The following is a 17,992-nucleotide window of genomic DNA, read 5'->3' as shown; positions in this document are numbered from 1 at the left end:
ACTGGATGTCAAGTAGCGTCCAGTTGGCAGTAGTACGCGTGGGCGTATATTAAGCTTCCGGTGTCTCGCGGTACGAGATGCGACACCTAGGGTTCCTAGAATGTTGAAGCTCACGCGCACGATCCACGTGGTATGTCGTCACCTCGGACATCGGCAATCGTGGAGAAGAGATGCGGCACGGCTATTGCTACAAGCGAATCGAACGGGTGGGGAAGGATATAAATCGCCCTATCGCAGCAGATGGGGTGTTGCGCGGAGTCAAGATGCATTGTCGACGCCTCGGGGTTCCTGCCAGCCTTCCGCGTGCATTTCGGAATCGGAACACTAGCGCGAAATCAGAAATGTCGGCCCGGCATCGACGTGTCGCGCTCAGGCTACATAGACGCGTCTTTGTGGTATCTGGTGTCTACATCTATCCTCGATCATACTCGCGCATGGCTTAGGCCATCGTTCGCTGCACCTTGCCCTCAACATCGCCCTGCTCGCCCTTGCCCTTCCACTCCACCGTCACGGTAATACCGCGATCATCGCCCTTCTCCTTCGCATACGTCAGGCTTCCCTCCAATACCGTGCCCTTCTTATAAGCTTGCTTCTCCGCGGCCTCTGGATCGAGCAGCAGTACTGCCTGATGCCAATGTGTAGGTGTGTTGCTTGGACCCGTCGAGAAGCCCAAGCCCGGGATTCCGTTCATGCCCCAATCAACGTTGTCAAGCGTCTTGACATCCTGCGAGCTGCCGGGGTGGATGAAGATCGTGTCAAACCATATCGCAATGGCCTGAAGAGATGTGATGTCGCGATCGAGTGTCATGCGAAGAGGCACCTTGAAGCTCAGATCTTGCACAGACACAGTCTTCATCTCCAGCAGATGGCTCGTGGCAGTGCCGCAGAGCGCCTTCTCAGGAACGTCAAAGACACCGATTTCGTGTGTGTTGAGCAGACCGCCTGGAATCATGGGTGAAAAGTCGAACCCGTAGATGTCTTTCCAGAACTTCTCACTCGTGCTGTCTGCTATCCAGTCGGCATCGGAGATTGGTGCAAGACGAATGTTGCAGTGGGATGGTACCATGATGCCGTCAGGCTTGAGGTACATGTCCCGTGCGCGCAGGACCGAATCCAGCATGCCTTCGAAGAGGAGACCGTAGCCCATCCATTCCGAGATGATGATGTCGACCTTCTCCTTGCCGATTAACCGCTGAGTGTTGAAGTCTTCAGCGCGGCCTTGGATCAGTTCAATACGGTCTTGGTAGCCGTTCTTCGCGATGATCTCCTTCGCGCGGACAGCGATGCCAGAGTTGTCGACTGCGAACACCTTCTTCGCGCCTGCACGGGCGCAGAAGAGAGACAAGATACCAGTACCACATCCGACGTCAAGCACGGTCTTTCCAGCAAAGACCTCAGCGTTCTTTTCGATGAAGTCACGGTACCCTTCTGTTCGTACGCGGTCCTCAATCATCTCGCGATGAATGCTGTTGCCCTTGTACGACTCGAAGTAGTCCTGGTCCCGATCATTGGTGAGCTTGATCTTGGAGAAGTCTTCTTGCATGTCCTTGTGCATCTTCGCCTCATACTCATCGTAGTCGATGGCCTTGCTGTCATCGTCTGGCATTAGATCTCCAAGTTCAAAGAGTAAGGCGTCATCTTCCAATACTGGCTGTAGGTATTTGTCGCTTGTGAGATCATCTAGAGTTACTTTGATACTCTTGGGATCTGTGCCTTTTTGCGCTTCTGACCGGAGGTAGTTGATCAGCTTGATAATAGTGATCTCGTCCGCGTCTAGTGCAGGTACAGTAGTCAGTGGTTATCCCAAAAGGGTAAGGCGTAGAACGTATAGATGAGCGTTCAATGTTGGAAGCCGTACCTGGTCCAAGTCCTTTGATGGTTGCTGGCAGATCGAATCCGTTCTCAGTTTTGTTGTGCTCTACCATATCCGACACACGAGTCCATTGTCGATCCGAAAATAGATCTTTGAAAGTAGTCGTATCCGGCTCGCTTGCGTCTTCGACGATGCTGCCAACTGAGCTCGCGGTGTCTGATTCGGTGTCTGACATTGTTCCTCTGGAGTGCTTTTTGCTCTTTTTGTGAAAGTAGATCTTTCAAATTACGCAAAAATTGCAATGAGGCGGGATGTCGCGTCAAGTTTCCTTTGGTGGGGGAAGGCTCTGCGGTTAGTGTGCTTTTGTGGGCGATGCTGCGGGGCAGGTTCGTCGCGCCTGCCGTATCTTCCTCGCACCTCCTTTCATCCTCAACTACCCCTTCGCATGCCATAAATACATCATCTTCATCTATACCATCTACTGTGTTGATTACCCCTGAGGAACTCAGTTGCGACATTCTATCTAGCACTGCAAACCCCGCCTTGACTACGTTCGTGGTGCAATGCGACTGTTTGCGCCTTCCATGCTGTGACGCGCGGCCATACCATCGCCACAGGCGTTCTTCTCGTCAATTCTGACTCTTTACCACTCTCCCTCTACCTCACCTGGCTCTCGATACAGTCATCCGTAAACTCTTGTGTCTCTTACCATCGGAAACAAAGTTTCACTCAAGCACCACGCATATCAATGAACAGGAGTCACGTGGAGTTTTGCTCTCATCCATTCTACGCCTACATATGCTATCCATGTGTACGTTCGTTCCCGACAGTCGCTAATGCTGAAGCCGCTTTGTTGCTGTGCATTTACTCAATATTTGACAACGTCGTTTGTACCTTCCTCTAGCTTCCACGCCCGCATCGAACTTTTACCGCGCTTTCGCTACACCAACCTCAGACCGTTATCTTGATCTCGACCGTGTCAGGTGTATCGGTCGGCGACTAATCAGAATCGTCCTCGAGCATCTGGCGGGCGAGCTCAATGGCGTGGTCAGTCACACGTGGCTTCTTGGCTGGAGGAAGGGCGTCGGCCTCCACGTCTGCTGCCTCCACGACTTCGGCGTTCACGTCCTCGGGCTCCTTGTCCTCGACCTCCTGATCCTCGGCCTTCACATCGTCGGGCGCCCCCGCGTCCCCTGCCTCCTCCATGTACTCTGGCTCATCGCCGGTATACACCTCCTCGTCTGAGGTATCGCCTGCCTCGCTTCCGTAGCCATGCTCGACCTCCTCTTCGTCACTCTCCTCACCAAGAAGCTCAGTCTGATCTTCGACTTCGTCGCTCTCGGATGCCAGTACATCGCGCTTGCGTTTCTTGGAGATCTTCCTTGCAGTCGAAGTAATGCCGGTACCGTCGTAGTCTTCGTGGACCACTTTGTCATCGCCAGTCTGTGTGTTCACAGATCGGAACTTGGGCTTGTATACCTTGGGTTTGCCGGTGCCCTTTCGGTGGTTGGCACGCTTCTCTACTGGAAACTCTGAGAGAGGAATCATGTGCTTAGGGTACCGCTCCTCATCGCCCACTACACCACCGGCTTCAATCAGCAGTCGAAAGTCTCGGGCGTTCTCACGAAGATACGCCATCGTTTTGTTCTTCGTCGCATGAGCGGACGTGATCTGTCCTCGGAGAGCGTCCAGACCACGGTTCTTCCCACCAGCCTTGTTGATGGCTTCAACGATCTTGGACAAGTCGGCGGTGGTAATGGTGTCGTACGCGTCAAAACCCTTGGTGTGGACGAAGTCGTTGATGCCAGTGTACATCGCGCAGATCTCTGGGACGGTCCAGTGGTCACGGTTCTTCTTCTTCTCGTAGGCGGCGTTGGACCGGCGCGAGATCTGATCAATCCACTTGTTGTATGCGTCTTTCCATTTCTTGTCGTTGGGATCGATATTGGTGAGTTTCGACTGGTTAATGTGGACGTGTTCGTACGCGCGGGTACGGGCGTTGAAGCGGCGGAGTGCGATGCTCGGGGTGAAGACCTCATTGATGCCCTTGAAGGTCCGCTCCCAACGGTTCTCGCTAACCTTGTTCCATTCTACCACGGGATTACTCTTCTTCTCCTTGTCCTTCTTGGGAACCTTGCAGCTCTCGAGGTCAGGGAAGAAGATGCTGTCATCGGCTTCGTACAAGTCACGGTCGGCGGATTCGCGCTTCTCTGGGATTATGTTCTTCTGTATGAACCAGCTCTTGCCGTCGGGCATTTGGACCTTGAAAGTCGCCTCGATCTTGGTGGGGTCGGTGTCGTGGGGCACGAACGTCTCTTTCGAAGTGCGCTCCTTGTTGACTAGCTCTCGACCGGCGTAGGGTGCAGGGTCTTCCGACAGTTCGCCATCGCTATCTTCATCAAGTGGGATGGATTCAGTATCCGAAAGGCGTTCCGGCAGGCTGCTGGTGGGCACCTTGACCCTGGCCTTGCTCTGGGGTGTTGGCATCTCGTCCGCGCTGGGAATCTCACGGGCCAGGCTACCGATCAGGTGGGGCGCCATCTTCTTCCGTCTTTGACCTCTTGCAAAGGTTTATCGGATGCGTGCAAGGTATGTACTGGGGAGCGTAGGTGTATGCGCTGAACGAGACAAGCCGTGGCAAGAGGTGGAAACGCCCTTCAGAGAAATCGTTAGTCGATGCGATTCAAACGTCGGGTCGGACAGATGAGACGACTCAAACGGTACAGCGCTGTTACTGCGTACGGGAGTTCAGTATTTTTGAACTTACGGCGCGAGGTCGACTATGTTTGCCGGGTACAGGTGCGAAGTCAGCTGCGCAGCTATCACGCGTTAGAGTCCTGAGCGCGCGCCAGATCGAAAAGGTTGCTACGACCAAGTTCTTCTAATTCTCAGAGTAGAGACTTCAAGGTGTGGTGACGGTGGCTCGATTGGTCGCGGACTGAATTGAGCATTAGATACGCCAAGGAAGGGGAAAACTCAAGACTTCAAAACAAGGCTTAACAAATTGGGACAGTGCGCGCGTCACTACCTGGCAGAAAAGGCCTCAAAAGGCTCATTCACTTCGGGTGTTTCGACTACGATGAACCGGACAACCACAGACATATTAGAACAATCCTGATCCTGCACCTGAGAGCAGCTATCGTTTCTGTCGCCGACGCGCCAGATAGCCATAGAAGAAGCGGAATTTTCAAAAACCATCTGATGTCGGTTGAGATGACCGAAGCTGGGCTTTGTATCCGCGCATTGAGCGAAGTCAGTGGATGAAAGACACCTTGGTAAATTTCCACTTACTGCTGACCAGAGTAAGCAAAGACGCCGAGTACCTCCTCGAATCAGTGTTCAAGACTTTGTCTGGCCTCGTGTCCTCCGAAGCGACAGCCTCAATGACAAGCTTCACTTCGTGGCGACGCGCCCTCGAGATACCAACGTCCAAATCGAGCCCAACCAAGCACGCCAAACCGACATGATAGAGACTCAGGAGGCAACGATTGACTACAAGTCCATCTTGCGGAGAACAAAGTACGCTTCGTGTTCACTGGTTCAACATTATTTTCGCGACAGTCTGTCCTATGGGCTTCTTTGCTGACACTGCTGTATTCATCACATCAATGCTCAGTGACTAACAATGAGGCTCGTTCTTTAGAGTTGTGTGACCTCGCTGTTTGACTAGCGCGTCATAACATGCTCGCGTCACTATCGATTTGCTCACCCGCGAGCAAGACCTCTCCACTTTCGATCGCCAGAGCTTTTGAAGCGCACACTGTTACTAGCTCGTCTTTCATCCAAGCCAAAATCCGCGCATGCAACGTTCCGTGTGGCATTGAGAAATCTGCGCGAGGCTTTGCAAACATGGATAGCAATCACACAATGGAGAGCGACAGAGGCAAGCGAGCTGATGCGACCCACCCCGCGTCTGGCGACAGCACCAACAAAACTAGCGATAGTTGTGAGTATAGTCGCGTAGATATTGATAACATCTGCAATCAACATTGACGCTCTACACTCTAGACACGCCGCTTGCGCCCGTCACCGCGGAAGCACACCGTAACAGCGATCGGACGACTACCAGAGACACGGCGCCAGATTGCAGCAACGAAGACGAGATGGCACCGCTACCAACATCGCCGATCTTACCCTTGGGGCCAGAGAAACTACACGTTCTCCTGACATACTCGGCTCTACTGGCGTTGACACGACATTCTTCGCAGCCAGTAGTTGACTTGGACATGCAGGCTCAAGTTCGACAGCTCGACGCCTTTCTGGCTGGAGATATCACCGACGAAGGTGTCGCAACACACTGGTCCGCCGAAAGTCAGCGATCCGAGCGGCTTCAGCGTTACCAACACTTGTGTGACGAGCTCGTCCCCAATTTGACAGCTGCGGTCAAGAAGCAGTCGCGCGAGAACCTGAACGCGGAGCCCAAGAACCGCGTGCATGGAGACAGGAACCCGGAGCATCGACCACTCTCGCAGCTATTCTTGGCCAAAAATCTGGTAACCATGTACGGTGCGTGGGTGGAGAAGGCCAGGAAAAAAGGCATCGACCCTGATGTCGACCCTTGGACGAACCCGACAAAGTTCAGTAAGGTGATTCCAGTATTCGAATCCATCTTCACACTGCAGTATAACTTCGACGATTGGCAACACACGTCACCCAAGCCGGTATTCAATCAGACGGCGCGGCTCGATGCCGAAGAGTTCATGCGCGTGATGGATAACCACGACCAGATCCGGGTGTACCACCGTATAAACACCCCGCTCGGGAACGTCTTCGCGCAAATGGACGTCATCCCAGAAATCGCCACCAAGTACAGTAAAGACGAGTTGACCAGCATGTGGCGCGACAAGACTCGTCCCAAGTACCTGATACCCGATCCTACGACCGTCACGATCCCGAACAAGCAGAAAAACACGTATTGGCAGAGATCAGATGACGGAAAGACCTGGACGCGCGGCGAGACAAGCTGGGCACCTACCTTCAAGTTCATGGTCTTCGACACAGCCACACATGCGTACATTCACGAACACCTCGTCGACCTCGACCACCTTGACCAAATCGATCTCAACGATGATACTTCGGTTTTAAAGTACCGCAAGAAGCTCTCTCAGTGGCGCAATCGTGACACTGGCGAGACAACCAAGATGCGCGATCCCTGGACCGATGATGAGCGTGCCATCGTTTACGAGTGGGTGAACACTTGGGTCAAGAAGAACGGCGTGGATAAGCTCCTACCTCGGGTTATGGAGAGTGGAAGGGAGGATCTCCAGGCTACCCTTGTGGCAAAGACAGGGTTTCTGCGTTCAGTTGACTCGGTCAGCGGTTGGGCAAGACAGCAGATCACCAATAAACCCAAGGAGCCCCTGGGCATGCTATACATCGAGGGCCAGAAGGTGGCTGCGCGTATTGAAGCTGGTGAAAGCATCCCGGACGACGAGCGCTATCCCGACGAAGCTATCGACATCGCCGACTTCTTGGCAAAGGCGACGCTGCAAATATCGTCCAAACACGACAGATCCGCCAAGAAGCGCAAGCACGATTCCGATGATGAGTCTTCTATCGACGTCAGCTTCGACGAACAGGACGATGATAACGATTTGCCGCCCTCTCCCCCACGGAAGTCTGACAAACGTCCCAGGCTCAGTACCAAAGGCAGGATACAACCTGGACGAGACGCGCCCCTTACCAAGGCCGAGATGGATGCTCGTAATGAAGCATATGCTGCTAAGGAAGTCAATGAGACGGTTGAAGAAGATGAGGACATCAACCATGACGATGAGGATATCACCCGCGAAGTTGACATGATCTACGAGTTTGGCGATGATAAAGAGGAATAAGTATTTGAAGAGGATGACTAGAACTTGTTTCTTTGTCAGAGGCGGAATGGGATGAGAAGGGGTCAGCAAGAATTCGGCACAGGTAGAAATGGAAGGTTTCGCCATTGTCATCAGCGTTTCGCGTGGAAGACGAAGGTAGTGCATCGGATGCTACAGCGTAGAGGCGAACTGAGGTCAGCAGGCGGAAGGGAATTGGACTTCTTGTGTATCTCTGAGTAGTACATCTGTTTCATCCATTCCTTGAGCACTCTGGTAAGCTACCGTGCCATCTCCTCTTGTTTATTCGCGCGATAAGGACGTTTTTGGGATAGACTACGAATATGCGGACAAATCGGGGTCGTGCACACCTGGGCACCATTGTAGTCGTGTATATGCTGACAATGACCCCTATCAATAAGGCGTGGCGTCTCAGCGAAGACGTGAGAATATGCGGGTCGACACATGACCCCCGGACGCGTGAGGGTCCTTCTGTGGTGTTGAATTTTGCAACAGCTTCGACGCGCCATCCTTGCGCGAGGGACCTCGGGAGTTGCTGAGTCATCTAGCGCGACCAGTCTAGCCTGTTCTCGAGCGGAGCGGCTTCCCTCGCTCCTCCTTTTCACCCACATGCCCATCATCTACACACATTATGCGTCGACGACAGCCAGGCCCCTGCGGGCCAGCAAACACAGATACCACGAAGCAGCGACTGGCCAGTGTCAAATCAACAACCAGCTCAATGGATAGGACTGATAGTCTTCGCTATCTACTTCCGTAGTCGCGCCGATATCTGCCGCAAGCCGCTCAAGATCTCGGGACCGCCCGCCCAGCGGATTCTTCCAGTACGAGACCACCACGCAACTCGAGTCGTCAAGCTCACGCTGTTAACTCTTGACTGTACGGTCTCCTTCCCGTTGCGTCTGTTGGTCTGATGCAATACGGCTCCAGATGGACCGCAGACTGTTCTCTCCGAAAAGTCCACCACTCTGAACAGCGTTTTGCATCATCTACTGCTCTTTACCCTTGATAGTGCTCTATTGCCCAGACTGATCCTTATCTCTCCCCATTGTTTCGAGCCTTCCGCAATATACAGACTCTTGGAACCTGCCTGTTCTGTTGTCGCGAACAATGGCATTGATTCTACAAGGCCCGATTTTGCGGAGTGCATTCCGATGTAGGATCTATCCACAAAATACGACGCCGGATCCCGTGTCCATCGCTTCGCGCCCGGTAGTCACGCTCGAAATGGAAAGCGCTGGCCGGAAGAACAGGGTTATTTGCCATCCCGTTTCCAAAATTACCCCTGGCGCGACCGTCTTGGCCGACCATGAGTCGGAAGATTCTCATCTACCGCTACCGGCGTCGCCTCTTATACGAACTGCATTACGGGAGCTGAGCCCAAACAGGCAGTAGTCAAGAAAAGTGCGATGCTTGGATTAACGATTACTCGTACAGTAGCCTCTGCGACGAAGATGGTGCAAGTCAAAAAGCGCACGTAGTCCAGCAGTAGTAGGCAAATCGACCTTGATTTCCACACGCCGCACCCACGTTCCACAGGCAGAATGCAGTTCTTCACCCGCATCACCGCGCTCGCTGCAGCTGCAGCCCCTTTCCTGGCCCAAGCTGCCCCCGTCGTGGCGCCTCCAGCAAACGAGATCATCCCCGGAAAATACATCGTTCAGCTGAAGCCTGATACCGACGTTGCATCCATCGCAGCCCACCATAACACTGTGCGCAGCATACATGCACGCAATCTGGCTCGACGAGGCGACGATGGTCCCGTCGGTGCCCCAGTGGACCGCGAGTACGGGTTTGGCGACTTCAAAGCCTACGCTGGGTCGTTCGATGAGGCGACCGTTGAAGAGCTGAAGGCTCTCCCTGAGGTCCTCACCATTGAACCGGACTTTATCGTGAGGATCAACGCGGTGGTGACTCAAGCGAACGCACCGTGGGGTCTAGCCAGCATCTCTTCTCGCACTGTAGGAGCCACTTCATACGTGTATGATGACACTGCGGGCAAAGGCACCTTCTCCTACGTTATGGGTAAGTCACGAAACTGATGAATACATTGACTTGGTATTGACATCATCTTCAAGACACTGGTGTTCGTATCAGTCATAGCGACTTCGAGGGACGAGCAACTTGGGGCTACAATGCCGTGAGAGGCACCGCCGACGCCGACAACGAAGGCCATGGAACGTAAGTCACACCCTCTAAAACACCCATTTTCACATCCTGACAAGTCCTAGGCATGTAGCTGGAACCGTGGGTGGCGCCAAGTACGGTGTTGCCAAGAAGACCAACATCATCGGCGTCAAGGTTTTGGACAGTGACACCGGAAGCGCATCAGATGTCTTCGCCGGCTTTGACTGGACGGTCAACGACATTGTTTCCAAGGGCCGCCAAAACACCGCCGTCATCAACGTCTCGCTTGGCTCTTCCGCGTCGACAACATGGGATGCCGCCATTACTGCAGCATGGAAGAAAGGCGTTCTCGTCGTGACATCGGCAGGAAACGAGGACTCCCCTGCCATCAACAGCTCGCCAGCTCGCTCCCCTGAAGTCATCTGTGTTGGAAACATCGAAATCACCAACAAGAGGCACAGCGGCGGTGGAGGCTCCAACTACGGCGCTGCGGTCGACATCTTCGCTGCTGGAACGAACATTGTATCGGCGTCCAACCTGGGCGACACAGAAACGAGGACGCTGACTGGTACTTCCATGGCGTCTCCTCACGTAGCGGGCTTGGTCTCGTATTTGCGTGGTCTTGAAGGACCTTCGACTGCTGCCGATGTCAAGGCGAGGGTATATGCGCTAGCTACGCCCAATGTCGTGACGGATCCCATGGGCTCGGTCAACCTACTTGCGTTCAACGGTAATAGCAAGGTGACTACTGCTGGAAGCCCGAGCAACGGTACCGAAAGCACGAGTGAAGATGCTAGAATCCAGAGCAAGGGTGTTGTAAGCCCAAGCAACGGCACAGCAGTCCCTTGCAACGGCACTGTCGAAGCACGGAGCTCATGGAAGCTGTGGTAGTTCATAATAGTACTATTGGAACATTAATCGAGCGAATTAAGTCAATAGGTATTGCTTCTTCGACTATTCTGATTTCGATTCGCACATCCCATCGACCAGGCCATAGTGCAGTGCATGCTCTGATTCTAATTCTACGCTGACTAACACGCACGTGATTATGCCCGTTTGCTCTTTCCTGAAGCGCGCGCGTCGCACCCCCACCGCCGTCATCCTGAGACGCGAAATCTCTGCCTCGACACCCTTGTTACTACGCACCCAGTCTCGCCCATCACCCATCACCCCAAATGTGAGAAATGTCGCGTCCAAGCCTCCTCGATCGGCAAGCTGCTCATCAGCATTGCGACACTCAATTCAGTGATACGCGCAAGGATTCCGAAGCCCGTGAACTTACCCCAGAAGTCGCTACTCCCGTTTGCGAACAAAAGCGAAAACTGAACGATCTGTACGTCAAAATCGGACGGCTGTGGGAGGAAAACGATGCCCTCAAAGAGAACATCACAGCCTTGAAGGAACAACAGCTTTGCGATGAATGCAAGGCGAAAGATACCATGATCGCTCAACTTGAGGAACAATTCTATTCTACAGGTGAGTATCCAAAGAGAACAAAGGCAACAGCACTTCATTCCAGAAGTGTGAACTCGTCTTAAGCACGAAGACTAATGATCTATCTACAGCAGCTGTACGACCCAAGAACGACCCCGACCCCGACGGGGACGCCGCACAGGCGGGACTGCGTATCGCATTCTTCAAAGCAGAGAAACAGCTGCGGACCAGCAATCTAGAGCACGCTGCGGAGATAGCAAGGATTAAAGAGGAGCACAAGATCATCGCCAGTCGTCTCCACGAGGAACTGTGTGCTGCTCGCACAACTGCCAAGGAAGAACAGACAGAGAGACTACACACGCAAAGACAGCTTTCTGACACCAAGAGGCAGCTCCTCGACTCAGAAAGGCAGTATCAGATTTTCTATGACGCCATGCCCAAGCCGAGAGGACACAGAATGACGAGATCGCCGCTCCCAATCATGTCGCCGTCTACTCACAGCGGAGAAGCGGATGGTTTCTCGTCTTGGGTACCGCTATCTTCGAGGCTGGAGCCAACAGAACACTCGCATGGCAATCATAGTCAAGACCATGAGGCTTTTCCGACACCATTGCATAACTCTAACGGCTCGCGATTCAGCGTGGAACAAGACAGTGAGTAGCGCATGCTTCCCCTAAGCCTAAAATTCCACCAGCACTAACATGACGCCCAGCCCTCAACGAATTCGAGATCACGCCCACGTCAACCATCAACAAGCGATCGCACGGACTTGAGCAAAATCAGTCATCGACACAGCGATCGAACAAGCGGAAGAAAGACGTGCTATCGTCCCAGAGAATGTCGCCTATCTTCTCTGCCGATGACATACCTTGGCTATTCTGCGTCTTAAGTGCAGAGGGACCCAGCTATCATACGCTCCACGAGTTGTCTCCCGACGCTCAAGAGAAAGTTACGGAAAGTTTCCAATCCTATTTCAGCGCCAAAAACGACGCCCAATATGACGCAACCCAGGCCATCCACCACAATACTTATGCCAATATGGTCAAGGTGAGTAACCGGCTGGCGAACGAAAAAAGAGGATGCTGTGTGCAAACTATCGTTATTGCGAGAGGCAAGATATCAAGGATTACGGAGCAGGTTGGCAAGTATGAAGCTTGCGGCATATGCCAGCGTAAAGGCTGTCCGTGCGCCAGGATCATTTTCCACCACGGACAATGGGCCCTATCTTGGTACCGTCAGGGCACAGGTGCGGCGTCGGGTAGCGCATGGCAAGATGCAGCCTACTGGATAAGATAAACATTGTGAAGTCGTTATCTCTCACCTGAGGGAGGGTATGAATGTGTACGCTTCGAGATAGATGGACTAATCAATATCATACAGTCAACTTTCATTTCGCCCGCAGATAGAATGCACATATCATGTGGGGATCAGGCCTATGAGAGTACTGAAGACTCGTCGCGTACACAGTATTGGGCCACAAAAGCGATATTTTGGATGACTATGAAGTGAACATGGTGTATGGATTGCATGAGATTGAACTTCTTTCTATGCGAGATGCTGAAACGAGACCACAGCATGTTAGGTTTCAACATGGATCAAGCATCGATGGCTCTTACGCTGTGCCATCGTCTAAATTACCATCGTTTGCTCTAGCCAGTCGACGCTGAATGAGTCGCTGCAGCAGCATCAACTCTGCACGCTCGTCGTCAGAGGGCGGTGATGGGAAATTTCCGCTGCCCAGAGTGACTCGAGCGAACGACTGCACAACAGTATCCTGGCTGCGCAGAACCCCACGATGAATGAACTTCTCGCTTACTGTCTTTGAGATGAACTCCCAGAGAGCAGTCTGCGACTCCCAAGGCTGTGGAGTATCGGTTTCTAGGCCACCTGCATACGTCCCGCTGATCCTGATGTATTCGTCTAGCATGGGCCTGTTGATGAAGACCTGGGGTATGCTGCAGCGAGAGTCTAATTCGGTAGTTTCCGTGCAGAGTTGCACAATTTGGGACAGTAGATTCGGCATAGCGGCGTTCCGGTAGCGAATAAACGAGGCCTTGTAGATCGCATCGTCTTCTACAGAGTGTAGATGGATGCCATTTTGCCTCTCTTCAGGGCTGCGGTAGAACATTCGATGAGCAATTGCAGCTACGCTATCACTAGTACAGACTGGGAAGGATCGGTATTGGCGTCTGGATTGCAATAAGAGCTTGTAGTAAAGTTGAATCCACGCACGTTGATCCGCGTTCCATTGGGTGGTCGGGGTAGCTGAGGTATCGAGGTTGTCGGTCATGGTGATGACTCCGTGTATTGATCGAAGGTAAAGCCACACTGGCCTGCTCCTTTATACGCCAGGGTGTTTGTAAGGGACGGTATCAAGCGGCCGATATGATCAGGTCACGCTCGGCTATAGCAATCGCGCGGAACCACGTGAAGATTGCTTGTCCTACCACTACGTTGCCGCCATCTCACACTGTTCGCGGCATCCCCGTAATTTGCTCGGCATAACGCTGTCAGACTCACCCGGTAAACTCAGTGCTAGGTCACGAAGGAGGACTAGGTTTCATTGTAGCTAACATCTAGTCAACCTCATCCAAACACCTCCTTCTTCCTGAACACTTGCAGAACCCATCTAATCAGTATCCGACTCATCATCCCCTGGGATATCAATGGCTGCTTTCGGAAACCTTTCGCTCTTTGGGACAGAGTCGACGCCTTTGTCGATGAGTTTCTTTTTCATTGCCTTTGCACGCAAGGCCAGCTCCGTGATCGGCTTGTTTGCTTTCGTCTTGTTCCTCCGAATCGCGTCTTTTACTTGGCTTTGGACGCTCTCTGCACTGCGCTCTGATCCTCTACCTTCAATCGCGCAATCTGCTTTGATATCGTCAGCAAAAGTCTGACATGTGACTATGCCTATGTTGCCTGATTCGAATTGATCTACACCATTATCCTTGCACCACCTGTTGATGGCGCGCCAGAGGGCGTGACGTTCCATTTCGGTCCAGAGGCTTTTGGAGAACGCTTCCACTGGTGCTACCACATCAGTAGACTGCACAGGCGGTGAGGCTAGATTTGGATGTAACTTTGCCGCTAGGTCCATGAGGAATTGCAAGCGCTCGCTATGACTCTCCACGTCTGTGTTGCTCTCATCACCTATGATGACTTTACGTATCTTCCGGTATGCGGCCATATGATCCGACGTAACGGTTGTCCGCAAGGCTATTGGGTGACCGCCTACTTTAATGAATGGGTCCAGTCGCCAATCTAGCCTCATGACCGTGCCTCTGGCCAATCTGCTTGTCTTGGCGTTGAAGAGGCCATCATTAATGCCAGACCCGTCGTTAAAGTACATGTTGTACTGATACACGGAGTGCCGTGGATGCCGCAAAACGACGGGCTCCGACGGAAGTTTCGTGGTAGCGTATAGAAGACCGAAATGCAGCTCGAACCACAAGTCCTCGTCGGACATTGGTGCTGGGACGTCTGTTTGATCTGCCAATTGCGCTTCTTGTCGGCGATTTGCATACTCAATAGCAAGGTCTTCGCCAAGGTGCCGGTTCTTCATGCATCCGAGGATATACTCTTCCGTCATCGATGGACAAGGGCCCATTTGACGGTCAAGCTCAGCTAAGCATGCCTTTGCATCCCCGAGAGTTGGCTCCAGTGGAGATAGAAGGTACTGCAAGGCGATGGTTCGTTCTGACATTCCATCTTTCATCCATTCTGCAACAGAACTTTGGTCAATGCCATGACGAGTAACCCCGAAACGACTCAAGCGCGAAAAGACGTCTGCCGCTCCGCCCGATGAGTCTCGATATATCAACACAGTGCCACTCCACTCGGCTTTGATGTGTTCGTCGCTAACACCCTCCTTGATCATGTCGTAGATGTGTAATCCATTCCAGTGCGGGTAGTCGCCGGCTTCAGCCTTGAGACGGGCGTAGAGTAATATTGCGTGTTTGTAGTGATCCTCTGAAGCCATGGCACTGTGAAGTAACGATAATGTGTCAGTAAACCCATCGATGACACCAGTCTTATACTTGGAAGCATATCGAACTTCCTCACGCGTTTCCAGGAGCAAGCGACACGCGATACCTTTCACGCGTCTTGATATCGATGCATGACCCTTTCCAGCATGTCATTTCGGGAGCCACGCCTACATTCTCATTGTTTGCGTATTCGTCGCGCGGACATCTCGTGAAATCGACGGGTCAGATCAGCGACGCTCAGGCTGGAATGGATGCAGTAGTAGTACTGCCCAGAAATGGCATTGTGTGCACATCCTGTCGCATATCTCTCGACCGCTCCTTCGATGGACTTAGAGAATACGAAAGTATTGCGACGTGATGTAGAAGGATATTCAACGGTAGGCTTCGGGTGCGGAGGAAGTTTCCTGGGTCGACGCGTCGGCAGTGACGTCATGACGCACTAGCTGCAAACCTCAACCTTACCTTGGCACCTGCCTTTGTCGTCTCCCATCATCGCACCCTCATCTCTTCACATCCACTTATACATCTGAAAATTATCACGCACACGCACGGTTCTCGTGGACAGACACAATCCCTGTAGGCAAACGCCCACCATCCGTATAAGTTGGCGCGCGTCGTGAAGACACTCAGTAAGCACAACCAGCACATTTGGATATATATCTTCCATCTTTTCATTGCTATAGTAAAGACAGACGGCCCGAGAAGGCCAGAGCATCTGTATCTCTCAATCACACTCATGCCTCGTCCAATGTACAGCGCTACCTTCAGTCACCACCTTTCAGCTCATCGACAAAAGACGTTGCCTTGATGTCGCCGCGACGGACACGTATCCCGAGATCACCCAGATTACACCCTTTCATCGAAAGCCGCTAGAAGCAGCACCGCCACCCTCTCCACCCAGCTTTCACTCCTTGTCCTCATCACTTGCCTTTGTCGGGCTCGAGATCCGTCATCTTGAACACATCCCGAGGCTTCAGCTCTGCCTCTGAAACCGTCTTCTTGGGATCGGCCTTCCTAGTCCTCAGCGCGTCAGCTTGCGCTTTAATGCGCTTATAAGCAGCCTTCTTGTGAACCTGAGTGCGCACTCCATCCATGCCGCGAGGATCACCAGGATATGTGGCCTTATCCAGGGCCCTATGTGCGTTCACCGCGTCAGTGGCCTCGTAAAAGAGGGCACTGATGTTGTCCGCCCAGTAAATAAGGCCCTTCTCGCCTATGATCTTGTTGAAGAGTGCGATGATGACCTCGCGCTCTTCTTGCGACCAGGCATCGTTCTGCTTGCGGTTCGGGCCATGACCCTTTTTGGTCTTCGATTTTGCGGTCTTTTGGGCCGTCTTCTGGACGGCCTTCTTGGCGCGCTTCTTCGGCGATGCTCCACCCTTTTCCTCTTCTTCATCTTCCGCGATGTCTTCTTCTCCATCCTCATCCTCGTCGTCGCCCTCATTCTCCACCGCTGTGTTCTGCCTGGTACGTTTTGTACCTGTCTGCACCTTTTTCCCTTTGTCGGTTACACGGACTTTTCGACCGGACTGACGGACCGGTGGGGATGCGTTGTTGTCGTCGAGGGCGGCGGTGGGCTTCCTGACCCTCGTACGTGTCCGTCGTGTAGTCTCCTGCGTGGCTGGTGCGTCTTCCTCCGCCGGCGAAGCGCTCTCTGTAATCTCAAGGTCGTCTTCAGGCGGAGAGCTACGAGTAGAGCCGTCATACATGTCGTCGTCAGTATACTCTGTACGAATGCGATTCTCGTCCGCATCTGAGCTGGTAGGACTATGTCCCAACGACTTCGGGAACCTTGCGCAAACGATCTGGTACAGGAAGTTGAACATCTTGTTGTTCTGTCTCGGGTCTTCGATCGGCAAATCGATGCCAATCTCTTCGCGGATCTCTCGGTACTGGTCGAAGACTTCCTGTTCGATTATCCACATCTTCCCCCTCATGAACTCTCCGGTCTTCAGTGCCTTCCGCACCAAGTCATCTGTTATCGACAGTGTCTTGTGTACCAGTTCCTGCCGTTGGAGTAGGTATTCATCTTGGGTCCTCGAAGTCGTGGTAGTGTTCTCGTCGGAAGTGGCCTCGGTGGTGCCTTGCTGGGCGTCATTGAAGAAGCGGCGAAAGACGTAGTAGCCGCTCTGGCCTGTCGGCGGGAGTACTGTACAGATGTGCAGGAAGGCGGCGGCGAGTGCGAAGCCGGCTTGTAACTGGATGAAAAGGCGCTCATCGACGCTCCAGGGAGTGCTCGCTACCTCATCGGGAATGTCTTGGGTGGGTGCGGCTGCGTCCAGGGGACGGCTTTCTTCTGGAGACGCGGCGTCTTCGCTGCTGCGGAGAGTGCTTGCTGCTTTATCAGGAACTTCTTGGGTGGGTGTGAACGTGTCTCGGGGGATGCTTTCCTCTGGAGACGCCGCATCTTCAATGTTATGGGGAGTGCTCGCTGCTTCATCGGGTACATCTTGGTTGGATGTGGATGTGTCCTGTGAAGGGCTTTCTTCTGGGGCGACCGTGTCTTTGATGCTCAATGGGGTATTCGCTACTTCATCGGGCGCATCTTGAGTAGGTGTAGATGTGTCCTGGGGGCGGCTTTCCTCTGGAGGTGCCGCATCTGACATGATGATGTCACTCATGACGGCTATGCGAAGAGCTTTGTCGAACGGGTCGTGATGAGTTGAGTGGCCTAGAGCGCGACAAGTACTTTTGGCTGTCTTTGTCGAGTTGATTGTAGGTAGTTGCTAACTTGTAGCAAATAGTTATCGACTGCTAACTGTTGTGATGGTCAGTGCGCAGTGGCTACCTTGAGTTCTCGA

The 17,992-nt window shown here is 53.0% G+C and overlaps 7 protein-coding genes across 7 annotated transcripts; 2 read left to right on the top strand and 5 right to left on the bottom strand.

The window, feature by feature from the left end:
• Window positions 1-439: 439 nt before the first annotated feature.
• J4E78_007291 (uncharacterized protein) lies at window positions 440-2,048 on the bottom strand (the record flags this gene model as incomplete). The annotated part of the gene is made up of 2 exons (XM_049367898.1): window positions 440-1,773; window positions 1,859-2,048. The coding sequence occupies 2 exons, from the start codon at window positions 2,046-2,048 to the stop codon at window positions 440-442; spliced, it is 1,524 nt and encodes a 507-aa protein (XP_049220219.1).
• Window positions 2,049-2,812: 764 nt separating this feature from the next.
• On the bottom strand, window positions 2,813-4,354 carry J4E78_007290 (uncharacterized protein; the record flags this gene model as incomplete). Its single annotated transcript, XM_049367897.1, has 1 exon — window positions 2,813-4,354. One exon carries the CDS (start codon window positions 4,352-4,354, stop codon window positions 2,813-2,815), a length of 1,542 nt encoding a protein of 513 aa, XP_049220218.1.
• A 1,326-nt stretch (window positions 4,355-5,680) lies between these two features.
• J4E78_007289 (uncharacterized protein) lies at window positions 5,681-7,647 on the top strand (the record flags this gene model as incomplete). Its single annotated transcript, XM_049367896.1, has 2 exons — window positions 5,681-5,759; window positions 5,822-7,647. The coding sequence occupies 2 exons, from the start codon at window positions 5,681-5,683 to the stop codon at window positions 7,645-7,647; spliced, it is 1,905 nt and encodes a 634-aa protein (XP_049220217.1).
• A 1,541-nt stretch (window positions 7,648-9,188) lies between these two features.
• On the top strand, window positions 9,189-11,866 carry J4E78_007288 (uncharacterized protein; the record flags this gene model as incomplete). Its single annotated transcript, XM_049367895.1, has 5 exons — window positions 9,189-9,669; window positions 9,723-9,825; window positions 9,876-10,658; window positions 11,018-11,247; window positions 11,337-11,866. The coding sequence occupies 5 exons, from the start codon at window positions 9,189-9,191 to the stop codon at window positions 11,864-11,866; spliced, it is 2,127 nt and encodes a 708-aa protein (XP_049220216.1).
• A 951-nt stretch (window positions 11,867-12,817) lies between these two features.
• J4E78_007287 (uncharacterized protein) lies at window positions 12,818-13,333 on the bottom strand (the record flags this gene model as incomplete). Its single annotated transcript, XM_049367894.1, has 2 exons — window positions 12,818-12,964; window positions 13,022-13,333. The coding sequence occupies 2 exons, from the start codon at window positions 13,331-13,333 to the stop codon at window positions 12,818-12,820; spliced, it is 459 nt and encodes a 152-aa protein (XP_049220215.1).
• Window positions 13,334-13,834: 501 nt separating this feature from the next.
• Window positions 13,835-15,184, bottom strand: J4E78_007286 (uncharacterized protein; the record flags this gene model as incomplete). Its single annotated transcript, XM_049367893.1, has 1 exon — window positions 13,835-15,184. One exon carries the CDS (start codon window positions 15,182-15,184, stop codon window positions 13,835-13,837), a length of 1,350 nt encoding a protein of 449 aa, XP_049220214.1.
• Window positions 15,185-16,111: 927 nt separating this feature from the next.
• Window positions 16,112-17,812, bottom strand: J4E78_007285 (uncharacterized protein; the record flags this gene model as incomplete). Its single annotated transcript, XM_049367892.1, has 1 exon — window positions 16,112-17,812. The coding sequence occupies one exon, from the start codon at window positions 17,810-17,812 to the stop codon at window positions 16,112-16,114; it is 1,701 nt and encodes a 566-aa protein (XP_049220213.1).
• Between the last annotated feature and the right edge of the window lie 180 nt (window positions 17,813-17,992).

This window comes from Alternaria triticimaculans, assembly GCF_023758025.1.
Source record: "Alternaria triticimaculans strain BMP 0046 chromosome Unknown scaffold_11, whole genome shotgun sequence".
In the NCBI taxonomy this organism is placed as follows: domain Eukaryota; kingdom Fungi; phylum Ascomycota; class Dothideomycetes; order Pleosporales; family Pleosporaceae; genus Alternaria; species Alternaria triticimaculans.
This window is presented reverse-complemented; position numbering and strand designations above follow the sequence as displayed.